At 39.3% G+C, this 20,721-nt stretch overlaps 1 protein-coding gene across 1 annotated transcript; it reads right to left on the reverse strand.

Annotated features, from left to right (window-relative positions):
* Positions 1-15,758: 15,758 nt before the first annotated feature.
* Positions 15,759-18,118, reverse strand: LOC141250896 (uncharacterized). The gene is made up of 2 exons (XM_073670153.1): positions 17,771-18,118; positions 15,759-16,049 (listed from the first exon to the last, which is right to left on the reverse strand). The coding sequence occupies exons 1-2, from the start codon at positions 18,116-18,118 to the stop codon at positions 15,759-15,761; spliced, it is 639 nt and encodes a 212-aa protein (XP_073526254.1).
* Between the last annotated feature and the right edge of the window lie 2,603 nt (positions 18,119-20,721).

Here is a 20,721-nt window from a genome sequence, read left to right on the forward strand (position 1 = left end):
AGTTGTAGGGCTAATCTAGAAAAGCTACTAGCCTCTCCTATGATGTAATCCAGGCCAAAACCAATCGGCTCTCTTCCCTGCACACAATCTCACTCAAAGCTTCAATTAAGCACAATTTTTAATGAATTCGGACCTCTAGATCGAGCACAACATCACCATTTGCTATGATACCAATTTGGCATGGGAATTAGCCCGTTTTGATGGATTTAGATGAAGTGCTGAAGAACAAATCAGAATTGTAAAGAAGGTGAAGGAATCAAATGGAAATTAGATAGAATTAAGGCTAATCCAAGAGATCTAATAGACAAACCTGAACTCACCTACCGATTCAAGACCACACCTTCTACAACAACACATACCAAGGGCTCCGAATGATCCTAGGAACACGTTGAGGAGGCTTGTGTCTTCTACAATCACCAAGCGTCAAAGAACTTTACAAGAGCAATTAAAACCAAACTCAAACATACACACCTTAGGATGAGACCTCTCTAAGTTAATGGAGTTTTTGTAACTGCCAAAAGAACGTTCAATTTTCATTCAAAGAAGTCTGAAATTACCAACAAGAGATCGACCCTTTTAGATGGAAGGTGAACCGGTTCTCCTAACTTAAAGCTCACTAAACTGAACCTAAAAAATAGGTGAACGGACCGTCCCTTTGATGATTATGAACCGGCCCCTAAAATACACATAAAACCCATAGAAAACCAGCTCCTAAAAGAGTTTGAAATTGGTTTTAAAAACAAACCAACAACACAAACAGATCAACAATGTCTTAGGAATTGTTTGTCAAAAGATTGACACTTCTCGTACTTGCACTTGCGCCTTCTTCATGCACATTCTCCTTAGGTAAGTATGAGCCAACGAGCTGCACCATATCATCAAGAATCTTCTTAGCCCTTGAACGAGTGATGACTCCGTCAATTGAGTGTAGGGGCTACGGTGAGGATGATCCTTCATCATGTTAGCATCTATATCAAGTGATTTGGCACGTCTATAACGTGTATTACCGTGATCCAAACTGAGAGAAGCCAAGGAGTTAAAGACAATTATTACAGACAACCGAGGGGAAGACAACCAAAGGGTTCAAGCAGGAGTCGCACATGCCAGAGACGCGACCGTGTCCCTACACTGCGTGCCAGCGCAACCGATCCCTATACGCGCGACCACGCGCCTGTTACTGAGGACTAGCGCGATCGCGCCAGCCTAGTACACGACCATGCCATCTCACATGGCGAAAAGTCCAAGTCTCGGCCCAAGGCATGCCCGCGCCGACACATGTGCGACCGCGGCCCTGTCAGGTCGAGAAGCCACCAAAACCCTACTTTCCCCGTTGTTGTGCTTGGGCTTTGGGCTACCTTCATTTGTGGAGTTTTGGGCTAGGTTAATTAGATTCAACTTCTATCATAAGGTTAATAAATAGAGGAGCCTTTGACTCCATCTATTATCTTATCTTTATACATTTCATATTTACATAGTTTTTAGCAATGAGCCAAGAGTAGTTATCATGTACTTTGTATGATTGGTGAAAGCCAATAGGCTGATTCAATGGAAGGTTTCTAATCATTGGTTCACAATAATATATCTCAATTGATTTATCCGCTTGCTTGTATCTCTTATCGAATTGAATTATCTATCATGATTGATCACCTAGGTTGTTTAAGTCAATTTCATATAGCTAGGTCTGGTTTATCTTAGTTGGAGAACCTTGCCATAGAGTAGCAAAACAACTACCTGGACTAGTTGGACTTGTAGGTGTGTGGAGGATAACGATGTGTTACTAGCCAAGTGGCGCTGCACATTCCTATCTATTCTTGTGCTTAATGCTGCCTAGGAATTAGTCTTAATAGTTTTAGGGTTGGATTTAGAGGTAATGGTTGTTAGGGGTAGTTGACCTAATTAGCTATATAGAACAAGGATTAGGGAAATTAGAAGGTATATAGGAAATAGAAAAAGAGAGAGAACCCGAATAGAAAAATCTAAGACCATTGAATCAACCTATTGGGTGAATACCAATCATACAAAGTGTTTTGCCCATTTTAGTCTTCAAACAATTATTAGTTTCACAACTTTCCCCCATTTATTACATTTTCGATTTGATTAATTTAATGTAGTAGGAACTGATCCCTTTCGGTTCCAATTGGGATTTGACCCCTACTTACCACTTTACTTTAGTAGAGTAGTAGTTGAGAAAATATTACTTTGGCAAGGGCCTAACAACCTCCCGTCAAATTTGGCGTCGTGGCCGGGGAACCAATCCTTTTCTTGTGATATTAGTTTAATAGACTGTGGTGCTGACTAGTGTATGGTCAGCACCCACGCTACTAATCATTCACTTGTTGAGTTCATCACAGAGATTGATAGGATCGTTAGGAGGAGCATAAGAGAGAGGATACTAGAGAGGATGAACAACCATGACAACTAGAAGGACCAGCTAACCCCTGAGCAGGTACATGCAAATTAACAACTATTGATGGAGAAATTCTTAGAGGCACATGCTCAACAGAACAACCTCGCTGCAAATAGGACGTTGTAGGAGTGCACCACTCCCAACCTGAAGTAGCAGCCTCAAGCGGTGGTCCTACCACCACTTGCTCAAGGAGTCACTTTCAAACTCAAGTCCGGGGTGATGAACTTGCTTCCTACATTTCACGGTGTGCCCAAAGAGGACCCCATCATGCGCCTGAACCAGTTTCACGACATATGCATGATCATGAAACCGGTCAATGTGTCGGAAGAGAAAATCAAGATGAGGGCGATCGGTTTCACGCTGAAGGACACCGCTACAGCTTGGTATTACCACCTCCCCACATGCATGATATACGGTTGAGAGAAGCTACACTGGGAGTTCTTGAACCGATACTTTCCGGTGAAGAAGGTGAATGCGTTGAAGAGGGAGATCGCACAGGTGGAACAAAGAGATGAGGAGTCACTGTACGACTACCTAGAGAGATTTAAGGGGCTTTGTGCTAGATTCCCTTTTCACAGCTACGAGCACCAAGACATGGTGTTGTTTGTCACCTAGGGGCTACTTACTAGTGAAAGGAGGATGGCCGACACTGCGTGCGGAGGGAGCATTCTCAACATGACCCCGGAAGATGCTATGGAGAAGTTGGAAAGTATGGTTGAGAGCATGAGAAGCTTTAGAAGGACCTACACAAAGAGGGCGGTAATTAAACATCACGAGTTTGACCACGGAAGGATCAAGATTAGCAGGAGAGTTATCTGAGATAAAGAAAATGCTCGTGAGTCTACTACCCAAGAGCGGCCAGCAGCCCACGCGACTTTGCGGTATTTTTTCTAGTACAGGTCATCATTCAGATCAATGTCCGGAGCTGTGGGATGACAAAATTGCCAAGGTAATGCGATAGGAGGATACGGACCTCCTCGTCCATGGAAAAATCAGCAACAAAACTTTCATCCTAGATATAGAGATCAGCAGGATCAAAAAATATGGAGGCCCCACAATTAGCAGCATAATTCAAGATTCCCTACTATGGAGATGATCAAGGATTTGACCAAGAACCTCGCCACCCTCGCATCAAACGCCCAGAACACCGATGCTAGACTCTAAGAAATTAGAATTCCAAATGGGGCAAATCGCGCATAGGGTCTCAACACTGGATCAAAATCACTCAAATTCGCTGCCAGCGCAAACCATGGTGAACCCGAACCAAAACCCAGTGATCCAGAATCATAAGAACGTCAACACGATGGAATTGAGGAGTGGGAGAAATTCGGAGAAGAAATCAGGCCAAGAGGAGGACATAGAGGGTGAATCGTCATAGGCTCGCCCACGTCAAGAGCCGCACGACCGCGCCTACTACTCTACAGACCAGGCGCGACCGCAGCCCATAACACGCGACCGCGCCCCCATTACTGAGAGCTCGCGTGACCGCGTCTCTACCATAAGCGAACGCACATTTACGGAGGAGGTTTATGGAAACTCGGTGAGACCACACCCCATACAGAGCGACCGCACGCCGGTTACTGAGAGCTTGCGCGACTGCGCCCCCTTGATGTGCGACCGCGCCCACGTTATTGCTGAAATGGAGACGCCTATGAAGTTGGATGCTGACAAGACAATCACGATGGAGGAAGAAGAGGAGCTAGACAACCCAAGAGGCGACTTTAAGCTCTAACATGGCAATTATGTACGTCCCAACATCCCTCCACTCTACGCGGAGAAACCATTAGCCCCCTTCCCATAAGTATTAAGAGATACCAGGAGGCCGGAAGATAACAAGGAGATTTTTAAGATCTTCAACAAGTGCCCCATGAATATCCCACTGTTGAAGCTAGTACAGAAGATGAAGGGGACCAGCAAGATAACAGCTGGAGAAAGAGTATCCACCATCTACTGGAAGCGCATGCCCACCAAATTTAATGATCCTGGTATGCCGACTGTCCCTTGCCGCATTGGCAACACTGATTTTGATTGTGCTATGTTAGATTTAGGAGTTGCCACTAATGTCTTTCCATACTCTCTTTGCACGCAATTAGGACTAGGGCCTTTGAATGAAACTGATATTTTAGTCTAACTGGCTGATGGGTCAACTATTTGTTCTAGGGGGATAGTGTAAAACGTGCTAGTTAAGGTGGATAGGTTATTCTTTCCTATGGATTTTTATGTGCTTGATATGTAGAATGATAAGGAAGGCATACCTATACTTTTAGGGAGACCGTTTATGAGGACTGCTGGTAATAAGATAGACTTAGGGAATGAGACATTCAGTTCATGTGACATGAGCAGCCACTATCAATGTACCATTTGTTCTCACTACTCAATTTTACCTATAATGAAACAATCAAACCTTTGGAACCCATCGAAGCTCAGCTTTTCTAGGTGGATTATCTTTCTTTTTAACGTTAGGAGAATGATTATTGACACACTTTTGGCTTTTGGTTGAAGGAACATGCTCAAAATAAGAAGGGTCATTCAAATCAAGCATTTCACGTGTATTGTGAGTAGGTGACTTGTATGGCTTGTTACTTAGAGCATGCTTCTTCTTGGAGCTATGTATAGTATGACCATTATTACCAAAGAACCTACACCATTCATTATATTTGACATAACCGTACTTGCCATTTCTAGGTCTGAAGGGATTCTTATCCTTAAGCTTAGGATCTATAGTGTGTACTATGTTCCCGTGGGCTTGGATCACATACATCTTATGAGCCTTTCCCCCTTGAAACCAGTAATTATTGTTCCTTGATGGTTGTTCAAGTGCCTTTACCTTTTTCTCTAGAAATGTATTTTTGCTTCTACAAGTTTGAAAGGCTTTATCTAAGGTCTCAGCCTTTTTAGTTAATTATCTAGTAAAATTCTCATTGGCACTAGAGCACTTTGAAGAATCCCCATCTATGTCATATCCTAGTACAGTCCTAGATCTAAAGAATATTGTTTGATTCAATGTGTTCTTATTGATAGAGTTAGTTAGATTTATTAAGTATGATTCCTAAGTCGTTTTCTACCTTTGAGTACAAGTCCTTAGATAATCCCCTTGAGGTTGCTTACCACTTCATCCCTCGCATGTCTTAGTCATTAAGCTTAGTTCTCTAGACTTTACTAAGGCATTTTCCTTGTTAGCTAACCTAGTTGACAAATCCAGACACTCACTACGTAGATCTTTGACTTCCTCTTTATATTCATTAATTTGTGACTCTAGAAACTCAGTATCTTCTAACAAGCCTTTAATCATGTTGATAAGCTCTTTCTTTTCTAGCAAATTGAGACGAATAGGGAAAGGGTCAGAAGATTTTACCTCAGGATAAAGGGCCTATGTGTCAGCCATAAGATAGTGTCGTTGGTAGCCATCATGGAGGTCAGCTTCATCGTCTTCTTCTCCCCATGCCGAGAAAAGTGCCTTCATTTAGATGCTTCGACCTTAAGGTTAGTGTATGTCTTAGCAAGATGCCCCTTTTTCCTGGAAATTAAAGCATTTGTACTCCTTGAGATCTCGCTTTGCTGAAGATGATGGCTCTCCTTGTCCAGCTTTCTTCTAGAACCATTTCTTGACCATCTTTGTCATGAGGGCGACTTCCATGTCATCGTCCTCTTCCTCTTCACCATCATTGATGTCCATCTTTTCTAGAACCTTTGTAAGCTTGAAAGAGGTTCCATTGGCATCTTTTGTAGCTAATCCCTTCCTCATATCAGCGTTCTCTTGGTCAAGAAACTTGTCAAATATGTTGATCACTGAGAGCTTCTTACAGTCTGGAGACATTGGAGCGATTCTTCGGATGAGCTCGAACTTGTCGCTCTTAGTGTTTGCTCCCAATCATCAATCTTTACACCAAAATCGCTTAATTTATTCACCAAGATAGTGAACCGGGACTGACACGTGGACACGCTTTCACCAGGGAATTGCTTGAATGCTTGGGACTCTCTTTGAAGAGTAAATTTTCTGGTGTCTTTCTGATCTTCACTACCTTTTTGAATGGAGATAATGGCTTCCACATATCCTTAGCCGTTGGTATGCCAATGACGTTGTCGATGTCTATTAGTGTGAATCCACATAGGATGAGCTGTCGAGCTTTTGAATTCTTCTTCATCTTGGCATAGTGCTCAGGCTGTCAATCTTTCCTTTCCTTTAATAACGGAAGCACTTCATCTCCGAGCTCGGTTATCTTCCAGCACTGATAGTCCTGTGTTTGGATGAACATTGTATGCATTCCTACCCACCAATCAATATCACCTTCAAGAAGCTGATGAGGTTAGTTCAAGGACTTCCCTAGGTTAAATTCTACGTTTTTCGTCATCGTTGTGGGATTGGATCCTACTCTGATACCAATTATGGATCGTGTGATTTGAATACTCTTAATATAACTAAAGAATGTTTCTTTGTGCGGAAAAGATTAAGACTTTAAGAACAATGATTTCCAAAATGATCTTCTTTATTGATTCTCTTAAAGTTTACAACTTCACGGTGAAGACACAGTTCGTAGTTCGTCTCTAAACTCTCCTACACATTGCCTAAACTCTAAATCAACAAAGATAATCTCTTAGAAATGAACAACCTCTTCTAAATCGATAAACTAGACTATTTACACTAAAGACATAGTTGTCCGGAAGTAATCTACTAAAACCTAGATAAAATAATTAAATAAAACTATAAATCGTGATGGAAACTCAAAGATGACAAAGTAGCTCTAACAACCTAGATTACGAATATAGGAGATCTCTTGAAAATCTATCTTTCCCTTTATAGCAGCTTAGAAGATATCTTTCCTCTTTTATGCGCTCGATTCCCATCCTTTCACTCAGTTCCCTTCAGAGCGTATGCCCCTTGTATTGTTTGGAACTCTAGTTGCTCGGTTCCCTAACTCTAGTACTTGGTTCCCTTTATTTTGATGATGAGATTCCAGCGCGTTGTTTCTCTTCTCGACTCGCTTCAGTCGCTTCATCTTCCTAACTTAAGCTCGTTAATTCCTTTGCTCCAATTACCTAATTTCCTTGAAGGCCTATTGATATCTTGCAATAACTCACTCAAGGTGGACATTAGTATATAAAGATGTTTGTTATCATTAAAATTAATAGATCATAAATTATAGATACTAGTAGCTAGTTCCTATAACCAACAAGACGTGACCAGGTTGATGTTTCATCGGTCGCAGAATGCTTGCGTCTTCTTTCCAATGAATTGGGACCCGTTATCGTACACGATTTCAAAGGGCATTCCAATCCTACATATGTTTCTCCTTTCGATGAAGGACATGTCGTCTTTCTCCTTTACTTCTTTTTAGGCCTTAGATTTGATTCATTTGGAGAACAAATCAATCATGGTGAGGAAAAATACACTTTGCCCTGTTACGGGTGGAAGATTTCCCACAATTTCCATTCCTCACCTCATGAAAGGACATGGAGGGAGTGTGGGGTGTAAATGTTTGGTTGGCTGGTAAGGGAAAGAAGCATGCCTTTGAAAGGCGTCACATATTTAGCAAATTCTATCGAGTCGACATTCATGGTTGGCCAATAGTATCCCAATTGTTGAGCTTTGTAGGCTAGACTCTGTCCACTTGTGTGGTTTCCATATTCTTCATCGTGTATGGACGAGAGTAGGGTCCGTGCTTCGGACATTATAAGCCATTTTAGGAGGACAGCAGTCGTGGATTTTCTGAATAATAGGGAGTCGACAATGGAGTATGGCATGGATTGGGCTTTGAGGTGTCTAGCTTCTACCTTGTCCGAAGAGAGTGTTTGGCAGACCAACCAGTCAATGATTGGTTGTCTCTAGTCGTCTGACGGGTTATTGGATTGAATGGTCACAATGGTGTTGACGGGATGTTTGGCTATTTGGATGTTACGAGGGTTAGGATGTGAACTAGAGATATGGTAGGTAAGTCATCTAGATGTATGGCGGATCCAAGCTTTGCTAAGACATTTTCTTGAGCATTGTGGTCTCTTGGTACTTGAGATACGAATAAATTTTGGAACATGGGAATTAAGTCTTGGATGATGGTTAAGTATTCTGCCATTCTTTCGTCCTTGGCTATGTATTCTCCTTCACTTGATTGACTATAAGTACTGAGTCGCAGGTCACCTGGATATCGATGATCGAGAGGTCTCGGGCTAGTTTCAGGCCAAAGATTAGAACTCTATATTCTACTACGTTATTGGTCGCCTCTTATTCGCATAGTACGGCTTGGGATATTTTGTCCCCTTGTGGTGACTTTAGGACGATGCTAATCTCATTACCCTAGAGTTGGACGTGCCATCGATGTGGAGCTCCCAAGTACCATGGCCTTCCTCCATGAGCGGTGCCACTAATTCTCTAGTTGCTTCTTGATATGAATTAGGACGTCCCATTAATGGTCTTTGAAGTAATTGAGCGGTTTTTAAGAAGTCTTTTGAGTTTTGCAAGCATTTTTAGAATAAATTGTCTTTTGAGATTCATGTTTCCATTTTATAATTAATAATGTTTTTTGATATTCTTATTTATTATCTTTGTCAGTTTTAGGACATTTGTTCCCCTCTTGCATGATGGGCTCGTCCACTAGAATAAGGCCCAAAGGCCAAACCCTAGTTTCCGCTCTTTAGGCTATATATAGCCTTCTTGTATGTCCTTTACAATTACGTTGAATGCAATCTAGAAGTTGGGTTATCTCCTCTTTTGCACTGGCGCCAACTCGGTCCGGGCTCGCACCTCAACGACCCATTATCGTTCTTGTCCTTTTACTGAAACACGTTCTTGTTTTGTTACTCAAATATAATCAAATACAATCAAAAACCAAGTGAACGTGCTCGGTCTAGATCCACGCCCAAGATGAATCAATATCTACGTCGATTTTGTATCAGTTGGTATCAAAGTGCGATTTGATCGAGCCACCAAAGTGGTTCATCATACATCGTTCATCATCAATCATCATCCATCACCATCGTTCATCATCTACGCACACATCCTTCCCGTTACTGGGCTGAGACACCTCTGAAGAATCACCATAACATCCTGCTCCTTCAATATTTCAATCTAAAATTTTGAGGGAGAAAAATAGACTCGTAGATCGAATTGCTAGAATTGGAATCGTTGCATTTGGAGTTGCGAGCAGGGAGAACAAGATTTTACAAAAGTGACCAGACATTTAGGAAATTGGTATCCAGAGACAGGAACACAGGTGTAATCTTTCTTCCGATGCGTATCAAAATAGTAATACAATTAGATTTACGTAAAGAGGACGCGTTGATGGACGAGTTTTGGCAAAATATGAGGAAGGATATCCAGGAATTGTGTGATGAAATCAAGAATCCTGGTTGGATCTCAGAGCTATCATCCATGTCAGACAATGTCCGTGATCGGGTTTTACTCGTGATTTTTCATTCTCGTCTGCATCAGGTTAGTATCCAAGATATATCTCATTTCCTTCCCAAATATGAACTCGTAGAGGATGTTGTATGCTTACCCCCCTTGAGTGGATATCATTTTCGGGTTCAATTTTACGATGAATTTTCATTTCGTATGACTTGCAACCTCTTCCGTCGTGATTTCCTTCATTATGATTGATGCAAATGGTTCATTCGTCCTATTGTTGAGGTTCTTTGTTAGCATGCCCTGCAATTTGCTTATGATGAAGCTGACCCTAGAGTTAGTGATACTATTGAAGTGGCAAGTGTTGATTATTTGCTTGATGCGGAGGTGCCGCATGATACTCATATGAATCAGGATCAAGAGTCATATTCATTGGTATTCGAGATTAAAGCAGTTTCTGCAATGGAGTCCTTAATTTTTCCTGCTCACCAAGTGTCCGATGAAATGCCTTGTAAGGATATTGGGACAAGGGATGACTTTGTAGGTGACTTGGTCGATTTGAACGACCAATCAATCGTTCTTGTTGATGCAGATGAGTTTATGGATGCCTTCAGACTCTTGAAGGTGGCTGATATGCCTGATGTTGGCATGCTAAGTAAGGAGATGGTGGTCATTGAAAATGACTTCCAAGTTGTTGATAATTCTTCACTTATGGATGTTGCTACACATGGTGATGTAGGTCTTCTAGGGAAACATAACGACTGGTCCCAAGGGAATTGTGAGCTTTGATCCTATAGGCTTGATGGTAATGACTTCCTTTCAGTGTTTCCTTGCTAGTGCTGAATTCTCCTAAGGTTACTATGTTGTGTCGTTTGTGCTTGATCTTGGTTGTGTTGTTAAGTACCCAGCTACCATTGGCACTTACGAGTGTTCAAGTCGGTTTTTTGTTGGTACTCATGGTTGGTTCCTTGAGAATGTTACTGGTCTATATACCTTTTGTTTTGACCCAGTAGGAGAAGGATGCGACTAGGTCACATTCAAGCTATTTTGGGATTATAGTACTGCCACAAATGTGTTGTTAAATTCAAGAAAACATGGGACTGGTTTGAAGGTATTGATTCTCATGTATTTACTGCGACCTACTCTAATCCTACCTATGATGGAGACATCACCCCTTATCTTCACTCGGACTAACTCATTGTCGACCTAGGCATGTGCTGAAGCCAAGAAGGGGAGAATGATAGGAATCCGGAAAAGTCCTAGTAAATGTCTTTTAAGTAACTGAGTAGTTTTTCAGAAGTCTTTTAAGTTTCACAAGCAGATTTAGAATTAATTGTCTTTTGAAATTCATGTTTCCGTTTTAGAATTAATTATGTTTTTGATATTCTTAATAATTATTTTCATTAGTTTTAGGATGTGTGTTCCCATCTTGCATGATGGGTCAGTCCGCTAGAATAAGGCCCAAAGGACAAACCCTAGTTTCCTTTCTTTAGGCTATATATAGTCTACTTGTAATTCCTTTACAATTATGTTGATGCAATTTAGAAGTTGAGCTATCTCCTATTTTGCATTGGCGCCACCCCAGCCCGGGCTCGCACCTCAACAAGTCATTATCGTTCTTGTTTTGTTACTCAAAATCTGTTATACCTTGTGAATTGATTGTTGTTCACGACCCAAACTCTATGTCGTTACTACCTATTTTTTCATACATCATGTCAACTCTGTTTTCCTCATGACTGCTTTCATGGGGTAATTAGTCCGAACTATGATAGTGTACGTCTCAAAATAAGGTTATAACTTTGTAGATGCCTTGACGAGAGCTAAGACTAACTTTTTCAGCGCTGAATATCTGGTTTCGACCAGGAGTAAGGATGGACTCACATAGTGGACGGGTGACTATTTATCGTCTTTCTCTCTTACGCGTACAACACTTACCAGCGCGTCAGAAACTGCGAGGTACAAGAATAAGAGCTCTTCGCTTCGGGGTTTTGCGAGGAGGAGAGGGCTCGATAGGTACGCTTTGAGTTCTTGGAAGGTCGTTTCGTGTTACTGTCCCTATCTAAATAACTTGTTCTTATTGAGGGTATCGTAAAAAGGTTTGTACTTGTTTGATGATTTGGAGATGAAGATGTTCAGGGCGGCGACATGTCATGTCCACTTCTGCACGTCTTTGACACATCTAGGGGCTATAATATTGACGATTGCCTTGACCTGTTTTGGACTTGGCTCGATCCCTCGCTCGGTCACCATGTATCGTAGAAACTTTCCTGAAGAGACTCCAAACGTACACTTGGTTAGGTTAAGTTTCATATTACACTTGTCTAGGACGTTAAACACGTCCTTTAAGTGGTCGATGTGGTCTTGTTTCTCTTTTGATTTTCCAACATGTCGTCGATGTAGACCTCCATGGTGTCCCCAAACTGGTATTAGAACATTCTGTTCACTAGCCTTTGGTGTGTTGCCCCTGCATTTTTAGGCCAAACGGCATGAATTTATAATAGTACGTACCTTTTCTGGTGATGAAGGATGTCTTTTCTTGATCGTCTGGGTCCATCTGAATTTGATGATACCCGTTGAAGGCATCCATGAATGAAAGCATCTGGTGTCTTGTTGTCGCATCGATCATGGCATCGATGTGAGGCAGGGGGAAGGAATCTTATGGTCATGCCTTGTTCAAATCCTTGAAGTCGACGTAGACGCGCCACTTACCATTCTTATTTTCTACCATGAATACGTTGGTCAATCAATCAGGGTATTTTACCTCCCTGATCTAACCTGTTTCTAGTAGCATAGTAAACTCGTTATCAACGATCTTATTACGCTCTGCGGTGAACTTTCTGCTTTTCCTCTTGACAGGGGGGACTCATGTCTATATTTAGCTTATGCATGATGATATCGGGTGAAATACCTTTCATATTGTCGTGTGTCCATGCAAAACTATTGGATTGTTCCCTTAGAAAGGTAAGTAATCGCATCCTCGACTCATCGTCAAGGTCGGACCCAATTTTTATGGTCTGGTTGGGCGAGGAAGGGTCGAGTGGTACCTAGTCGAGTTTTTCCATTTCTGGCTCAAGGTACACATTTGATCGCTCCCCGTCCTTTGATTGTTATGCGTCTTTTTCTTTCACCGCATTTTTTATTTACACTACATAGCATTATCGGGTGAGTCATTGTTCAACTTTCACCTCTTGAATCCCCCATTTAGTGGGGAACTTGATTGTTTGGTGACAGGTGGACGGTACTGCCTTCATCGTGTGAATCCAAGGTCTATCCAGAATACAGTTATAGGGCAATTCGCAATCTATGACATTAAAATTTACTTGGAGATTGATCCCCCAGCGAAGACTGGAAGGGCGTGTTCCCAAGCGTATACCTCACCTCCCCACTAAACCCGACAAGGGATATGCATCAAGGATCAAAATCTTCTTCGAACAACCTCATCTATTTTATTGTGGAGAGCGTGATGGTGTCCGACGAACTACCGTTATCAACTAGGATCCTACGGATTAAGCAGTTTCCTATTGAAAATGAAATAACTAACCCGTTGTGATGTTCGTAATCATCGTTGGTGTCTTCATCGCTGAACTCGACTGGAGGGAGGTTGCTAGCTTTCCTAAGCACCGAATCCGATGTCAACGTGATGTCACCTAGGCTTTGCTTGACTCGTCTCTTGGTAGCGGAATACGATATTCCACAAATATCTGACCCACCTAAAATGCAGTTCACAACTTTGGTAGGAACAGGAGAAGAGGGGAGACCCTCTGTTACCTTACTACGTTGGTCCGAGGCGGAATGAGCATGATCAGAAATGACATCCTTGAGCAATCCCTTCTCAAGAAGTCAGGCGACTTCTCGTCTCAGGGAGACGCACTCGCTCGTGGAATGGTCGTGATCAGCATGGAAGTCACACCACCTTGACATGTCGCGACGTGATTCCGGCTTATCCGTTTTGCAGGGTCACCTTACGTCCTTTCTCATCCTGTCAAAAGCTTGTACCGATTCAGCAATGGTAATACTAAATTGTATGATTGTACCTTAGGAGGAAGTGATGGATCGTCTTTCCATGACTGTCCCCGGTCACGACCACTCCCCGGCCTTGCTTGGTAGGGTTGATTTCATCGATCTCTTATAGTGTTGTGGTTGGGTCGCCTATCTACACGATCAGGGATCTGGTCCACCTAAAAGGGAACGTCCTCCTCCTCTAAAAGGATATAAGCCAACACCTTATCATGCGCATTCTCGAAGGTACGACAAGGGTATTGTACTTTAGCAGGTGCTAAGATAAGCTCGCAAAGGTTCATTAGCGTGTTATATCACACGATATAAATCACTGGACTGTTTTTTTAGCTTTCGACTACTGTAAAATTGTACTTTAAATGCATCAATGAGTTCTTAGAAAAACGCGATAGACCCTTGAGGCAGACGCATGTACCATGTCAAGGTTGGTCCGACGAGGGACATGCCAAAACTCTGGCACATGAGCACCTCCTTCTTTTCTCTCGGTACTGTTAACATTTTAGTGTTTGCTTATAGATGTCGACGTGGTCAGATAGATCGGTCGTGCCGTTTTACTTCTCCATCGATGGGAGACGGACTTTCTTGGGGATTTCAATACAAGCAATCTCATCGACAAAAGGTGACTCTTCGAATCTGTCAATCACCTCTCTCTCTACTAGTGCAGGGATTCCAGGGATCCGAGCGAATCTTTTGTCAAGAGTTCTCATGATGCAGTCGATAGCTTGTTGGATAATGGCATGGATGTCTGGTCCCCGGTACCTAGCTAACATTGGCTCGGTATCGACTCTGTCAGGTACTTCCTACAAAACATGGTTAGGAGTAAAAGTAGGGTTCAGAATGGTGTTACCAAGATTTTGGGGAGGAAAGACATGTGCTCAGGCGTCCCGCTGGCACTACCCATGTTGAGCCGAGTCTAGATGTCGTCGAGGTTGACTAGCATGCGACTCCCAGAGGCGACTGTTCTACTTGAGTATACCTGCGATTTAATCAAAGAGTTTTCAGTTAATAATCGAGTGTTTTCCGCGCCCAATGATCCGCGAAGAGAATCGTAATTGCGGCGCTGATCGGGTAGGGCTTGTTGAAGTGATTGCATGATCTGAGCTATTTCTTGAATATGGCTTTGCGTAGATGCCTCAGAGGCTTCCGAGACTTGTTTGCCTTTGTCTTGCTGGGACATAGTTTTTTCGTTAGTGATAACGTTGTCATCACTTCCATGGACGGGGGGAACAATGCTAGAATCATCCATTGGGAAGGATGAACGAGAAAGATCTTTATTATGGGAAGAAATATCAGCTACTAGCTCCACGGTGGGGACCTAATTGTTCTGGGAAAAAAGACGAACTAGTCTCAATTGCCTTAATTGTGAGGTAATTTGGCGACTGCGAGTGCAAGATAAACGAATAAACAAGAAATAATCGAACGTTTGATTGTATTGACGAATGCTGGGTTACAAAATGATTAAGTGTGATATTGATAGATGGTAATTAAGCCGTGTCCCTTACAACGTTAATCTAAAGCTATTTATACTAAGAAAATAAAGATGTTGGACTTGTCTGGCCACGTTATCCACATCATAGGAATCTCAGACGTCTAGTTAGGATTTCCTTGGACTCGTTCTGCATGCCTAACGTTCTCTTGTCTAACGGTCCTCATCGCGCGTCATGACTCGTCACACTCCGCTAATCGCGTTTGACATCCTTTTCCGCCATAAATTTTACAGAAAAACGTGAAATATTTTTATAATAACATTACAAAACAAACCTAATTAACTATGTTTGGATTGTAAAAAAACAATTTAAGGAGATGGTTAGTTAGTTTCAGTGTTATCTTATGTCGAAATAGTGTACTCCAATAATGCAGTCCAACCAAACTTATCAGGAAACTTAAATAAGTTGATGATGTACAAATGTTTGAGAGCCATAATTATACATCCAACAATAATTAAATTATACATGAAATAGAACAATAAAGAGTGACGAAATTGAGTAGTTTAGCAAGTCAAAGGCTGACGGAGCAGGTCTGAGAAAGCTGGTACTTGACGGCGTGATAGCCGACGACGGCACCGGCGTTAGAGTTAGCGACGGTGATGTACGCCGGGCAGTTGACATGCAAGTTATAGGTGGCTGAAACGAAGGCTCCAACTTTCCATCTCAATCGTCCATTCATCTGGAAATTGATCAGTATGTTCCCCGCCGTTTGATCTTGGCTGATTGCCTGTCCAACGTACGGTGCGATCGGCACCAACACTCCAGTTACATACGGCGACCATACGTTTATCCCATTCGTATCCTGCAGTTTTGTAGACATTCAAGTCCCACTTAAGCATAAAAAAATAATACTTTCTGGGTGTCTTTTTTTTTTTTTTTTTAGTACGTTTGTCTATACGTGTTTTCTGTGATAAATATTTTAAAATTAAGTTAATAAAAATTATAAAATTTATACTTTGTTAAAATACTCGTCGAGACGAATAAAATAAGACCAAATATGATTATGTGTTTTCATATACATCGAGAGAAATCGATTCTATCAAATTGTAAATAGTAAGTAAAAAAATAGGAAGAATAAAAAAATGGAGAGAGTATATATCCATTGTTTATGTCGGTTTAACTAAGATCGGATCAAAAATCAAAATTTGTTTTGCAGTACGAAATTCGGACCTTCAAATATGATTATCCAAATAATAAGGGGAGAATTGGTTTGAACTCGTGAAAATGACAATGAAGATAAATATTTACGAATTCCTTTCACTTATCAAGCTGAAATGAAAATTGATAGCTAGTTTAGAGTCAGGGGCGGATTTAGGGGTATTAGGGGATCTCGTGTCCTCGTTTATCCGATCTTGATAATTATATTTAATGGAAAAAAATGAAAAATAATACATTTTTTTTTTTAAATCCACTCTATAACAACAAAATTATCGATCTAAGGTGGTAAACTCTAATTATGATATGAAAAGATCTTGAGTTCAATTTTCATATTCATCCAATCTCTCTTATTTTTGATATTTTGTGAATAATTTTCACTATATTTTTACTAAGGCTCCGTTTGGTAACGCATATTTATTCTTTATAAAACTTTATTTTGCATAACTATTTTTTGCGTTTTCGTGAAACGTGTAACTAATTATATTTTATTTCATTTTTCATACTCTAATCTATTTAAAAAATACACGTCTTTTTATAAAAAATATATTTTATCCAAACAAATTTATAACTGAAAACCTCTGTATAAATAATAAATCTATTTATAAATATACATCTCTAACAAACCCTAAATGATTATATATATCTTTATAAATATATTTTATTTATTATAATTACTAAATTAATATTAAAATTTATTATATAATATATTAGAATATTATATTAAAAAAATGTGACCTCCTTAAAAAAATCCTAAATCCGTCACTGGTTAGAGCTAGAGTTAGAAGATTAGTTCATTTAAGAACAGACTTTTTATATTAAAAATCGAAAAAATAGAAATTCACTATAATATCATGGAATACTTCTTCTATTAATAATTGATTTTAATAAAATTTTCATGAACTTGTATTTTAAGTCAAATGTGACCCTTTAATTATCGAATACGGAGTATTATCTATTGAAACTCTACACTGGTATGAAAATTTTACTAAAAAGATATGAATAAGTGTATAAAATATTTTTTAAGCTATTTAAGACATATATATGGAGGTCGAGTACATTTACAAATGTAAAACTACGATCGAGATGTCCTGATTTAATGATAACTTGTGATAGGGATGTAAAGTTAAGATATTCAAATTTTACTACTACATTAATTATTAGAAATTCCTCCTAGTAATTTTAAGATTTAGACAATTCGATAAAATATTCTTAAATCTTGCATATGCTTTCTTGCATCCAATTAAGGGATTTGTTTCTTTTGCAATTTAGAGAAATTTATGAATTTGTTTTGACAGTTTAGAAACTGATAGTTATTCAATCGAAAAGAACACATACTTCAGTATACGGAATATATGGAACTCGTACCTGATAGGTGGGAGGGAAGGAGGTTGGGGCAGTGATCTGCTGCGTACGATATGTAGCGTACACCATAAGGCTGTCGTAGTAGATGGAAATCCGACCGTTAGGATTCCGGCACTGGACGGTGAGTTGGAAGGTGGAGGTTATGAAGTTGGGCGGATATCCGGTGAGGTTAAAGGTGTGAACAGTGGCGTCTTGGAGAAGAAACACAGGCTTGCTGGCTGGCCTGAGAACCAGCCATAGTATAAGTGCTAGTAGAAGCAACACCAGCACGAATATTCCAACTCCGATTCCGATCTTCTTTAGAAGCTCCTTCTTCTTGTCCTTATGTTTCCCACAATCTTTAACCGACATGGTTGAGTTATTATGTGTAAGCTTATAGCTAGGTGGCTAAGCTTGTGTATGTTTTCTCTCACGATTATATTGATTTCCAATGTGCATATAATATATTTTGCGTAGTGTGTATATGAAGCCGCCAACCGGCTATTTTAGTAGGGGACGACGTACTATTCATAATTGATGGTTAACACCAACTAACCTTGTACTACTAAAAAGACGCTATATGCGTGTAATGACGCGGTTCTATGGCTAAGGTGGAATCGATCAAATCAAACTCAAGTGAAACTAAATAAAATTTGTACATTTAAAGTAATGGATTAGTCTTTATGTTATTAATTAGTTTTAAGATGAAATTTACTGAACTGATGTATTGTGTTTCATGAACCTATGATGTCGCGTATCACAGATCACGGACTTTTAATTTAACAGTTTTTTATTATGTCTTTATGGACACACAATAAATCAATTCAAAATAAAAATAAAAGTTATTTTCATTAAGATTTAATTATGAATTGAGAAACTCTTTGTAATAAAAAGATAATTTATAATTAATTTTTTCACTTTTAACTATTATAATGTACCCATGGTCACATAATAAATTATTCTTAATTTAATATCAGAACGGGTTTAATTCTTACCCAAGTTTCAATAAAGTTGACCATTATATTTATAGTGGTGTGTAGAATATACTGCACCACGTCTAAAGTGAAAAAAAATTATCCAGTGCATATAAATTCACAATTTACTCTTTCGATTTCTTACCTCTGTGCCATACAGAATGTCATTTTAATCACATGCATAACTATTAAGGAATAGTCTAGTTTAACTCATGCATCCCTAATTAAATTCATTAAAATTTTAAAAATTGGTATCATCAAGAGAAAAAAAATTCACTTTTTACATCAATTAATGAGAATATTATTTGGAAAAAAAATTATAACAAAGTTAAAATAAAATTGATTTTAATGCAAGAAGTTAATGTTCGGATGACGTTATTTTCAGGACGGAAAAAGTACTTATTAGACCTCATTGATGTGCATACATGCATGTAACACACGTAGCACATGCACCCCCAGGCTGTTGGAACGCACACTTTAAGGGTTTATAGTTTATTTGAGCTCCTCTAGAACTCTATCGGACTAAAACGATTTTAGCTTCAAAGCACATAAAATTGGTACATATTGACCTCTTAGATACTAGTGAACAGTGATTGACTGTTGTTTGATATTGAGGGTAGTGTAAGCCTTGTAAAGCTTAATTATTGGGTCTTTTTCTAGTTAAATATGTATAATTAAAAAGAGTATTAGGTACGTGGGTGATTCATCCTCTAATTAATCATTTGCTGGTCCAAACGATTAATTTTTTCATATATTGACAGCTCAAATTGATTTGTTTCTATCCAATAGTCCAAGGTGTTTATGTGTACATTCGATTATATATGTATAAACTAAAGCAAGGTGTTAGCTAGCTTGTTATTCACAAAGAATACCTAGTTTACATGTACAAATTGTACCATTACGCGAAAACGTAATGAACTTTTTGTAGGATACTCTTAGATTAGTCTGGGTGTGATTTAACTCAAAAGTTAATTTAAAGGAACAAAAGTTGGCTTGTTTGTATTTCATGAAATTTGTTGTTCAGGGAAAAGAAGAAGTTTTTTGTTTGAATCCATAGTTGAAGCTAAGGATATACTCAACCTACTTTGAATTCAGCCACAAAAAGAAGTAAAAGTGAAAGCATAGTTATTTTTGTTTGTTCTTCGCAGGCATAAATGCAATACAAGGATTCATATAGATTCCTACCTTAACTTCAAAGGTATAATTCTGAAAATGCAATGAATACAGAATGTAATTCTTCCCTTGATCTAACTACAAGTAGTTATCAACGAATTACTAATTTTGCAATTTGGTCGAAAGTAAGACTATCACGCAACATATTTTGTAGTACGTGCAGACTAAACTATTTTTAACACCAGTTGTTGAATCAGTGCAATAAATATAGTATTAGTAAAAGGTGGGTAACTTTGTCTTAATTTTATTTTCATATCTATACACAAATATATAATGATTAATGCAGTTGTAATGCCTGGATCCTTCCTGTAGACGACATACGTCGACTTTCTCCATATCTGGTCTACTATAATGCCTAATATTCTTATATTTAGGGTTTGTTTGTCCAGACAATATTATTAAAAAGAGTTATATTTTCTCGATGTATATGAAAAAATAAGAGATAGATTATAGAAAATGGAAACATAAATGACTAATTTTAAAAAAAAATCTCTCTATGACAAAAAATGTAGTTATATTTTCATTATAATAATGTGATAAAATTAAGAAAAAATAGGAAAATGATATGAGTAGCAGCCTTAATCATTTGCGTGACAAATGGAAATCAATTGTTTGATAGGCTCACAGTCACAGTCCTCGTAGAAACTAACAAATAACAGTAGCCTATATTCTTATTCTCTTCTACTGGAATCATACCAACTTAGAATATAGCTTGGCACCTACCAAAAGAGCCTAAGAACATTACCATTTCTTATCTTAGACCTTATCTCATATGTACATACAAATATATAACTGGATTGAGCTAAAACAATAGATTAATGAAAATTG

Source organism: Phyllobates terribilis, unplaced genomic scaffold (assembly GCF_046119375.1).
Source record: "Phyllobates terribilis strain yellow unplaced genomic scaffold, ASM4611937v1 Scaffold_6338__1_contigs__length_45181, whole genome shotgun sequence".
Taxonomy (NCBI): domain Eukaryota; kingdom Metazoa; phylum Chordata; class Amphibia; order Anura; family Dendrobatidae; genus Phyllobates; species Phyllobates terribilis.

Bases quoted from the DNA above. Each gene is read 5' to 3' on its own strand.
- LOC141250896 (XM_073670153.1), bottom strand. From the start codon at position 18,118: ATGTCGGTTAAAGATTGTGGGAAACATAAGGACAAGAAGAAGGAGCTT. The intron at 16,050-17,770 runs GTACGAGTTCCA...ACAAAACTGCAG, and splicing joins CCTTCCCTCCCACCTATCAG to GATACGAATGGGATAAACGT.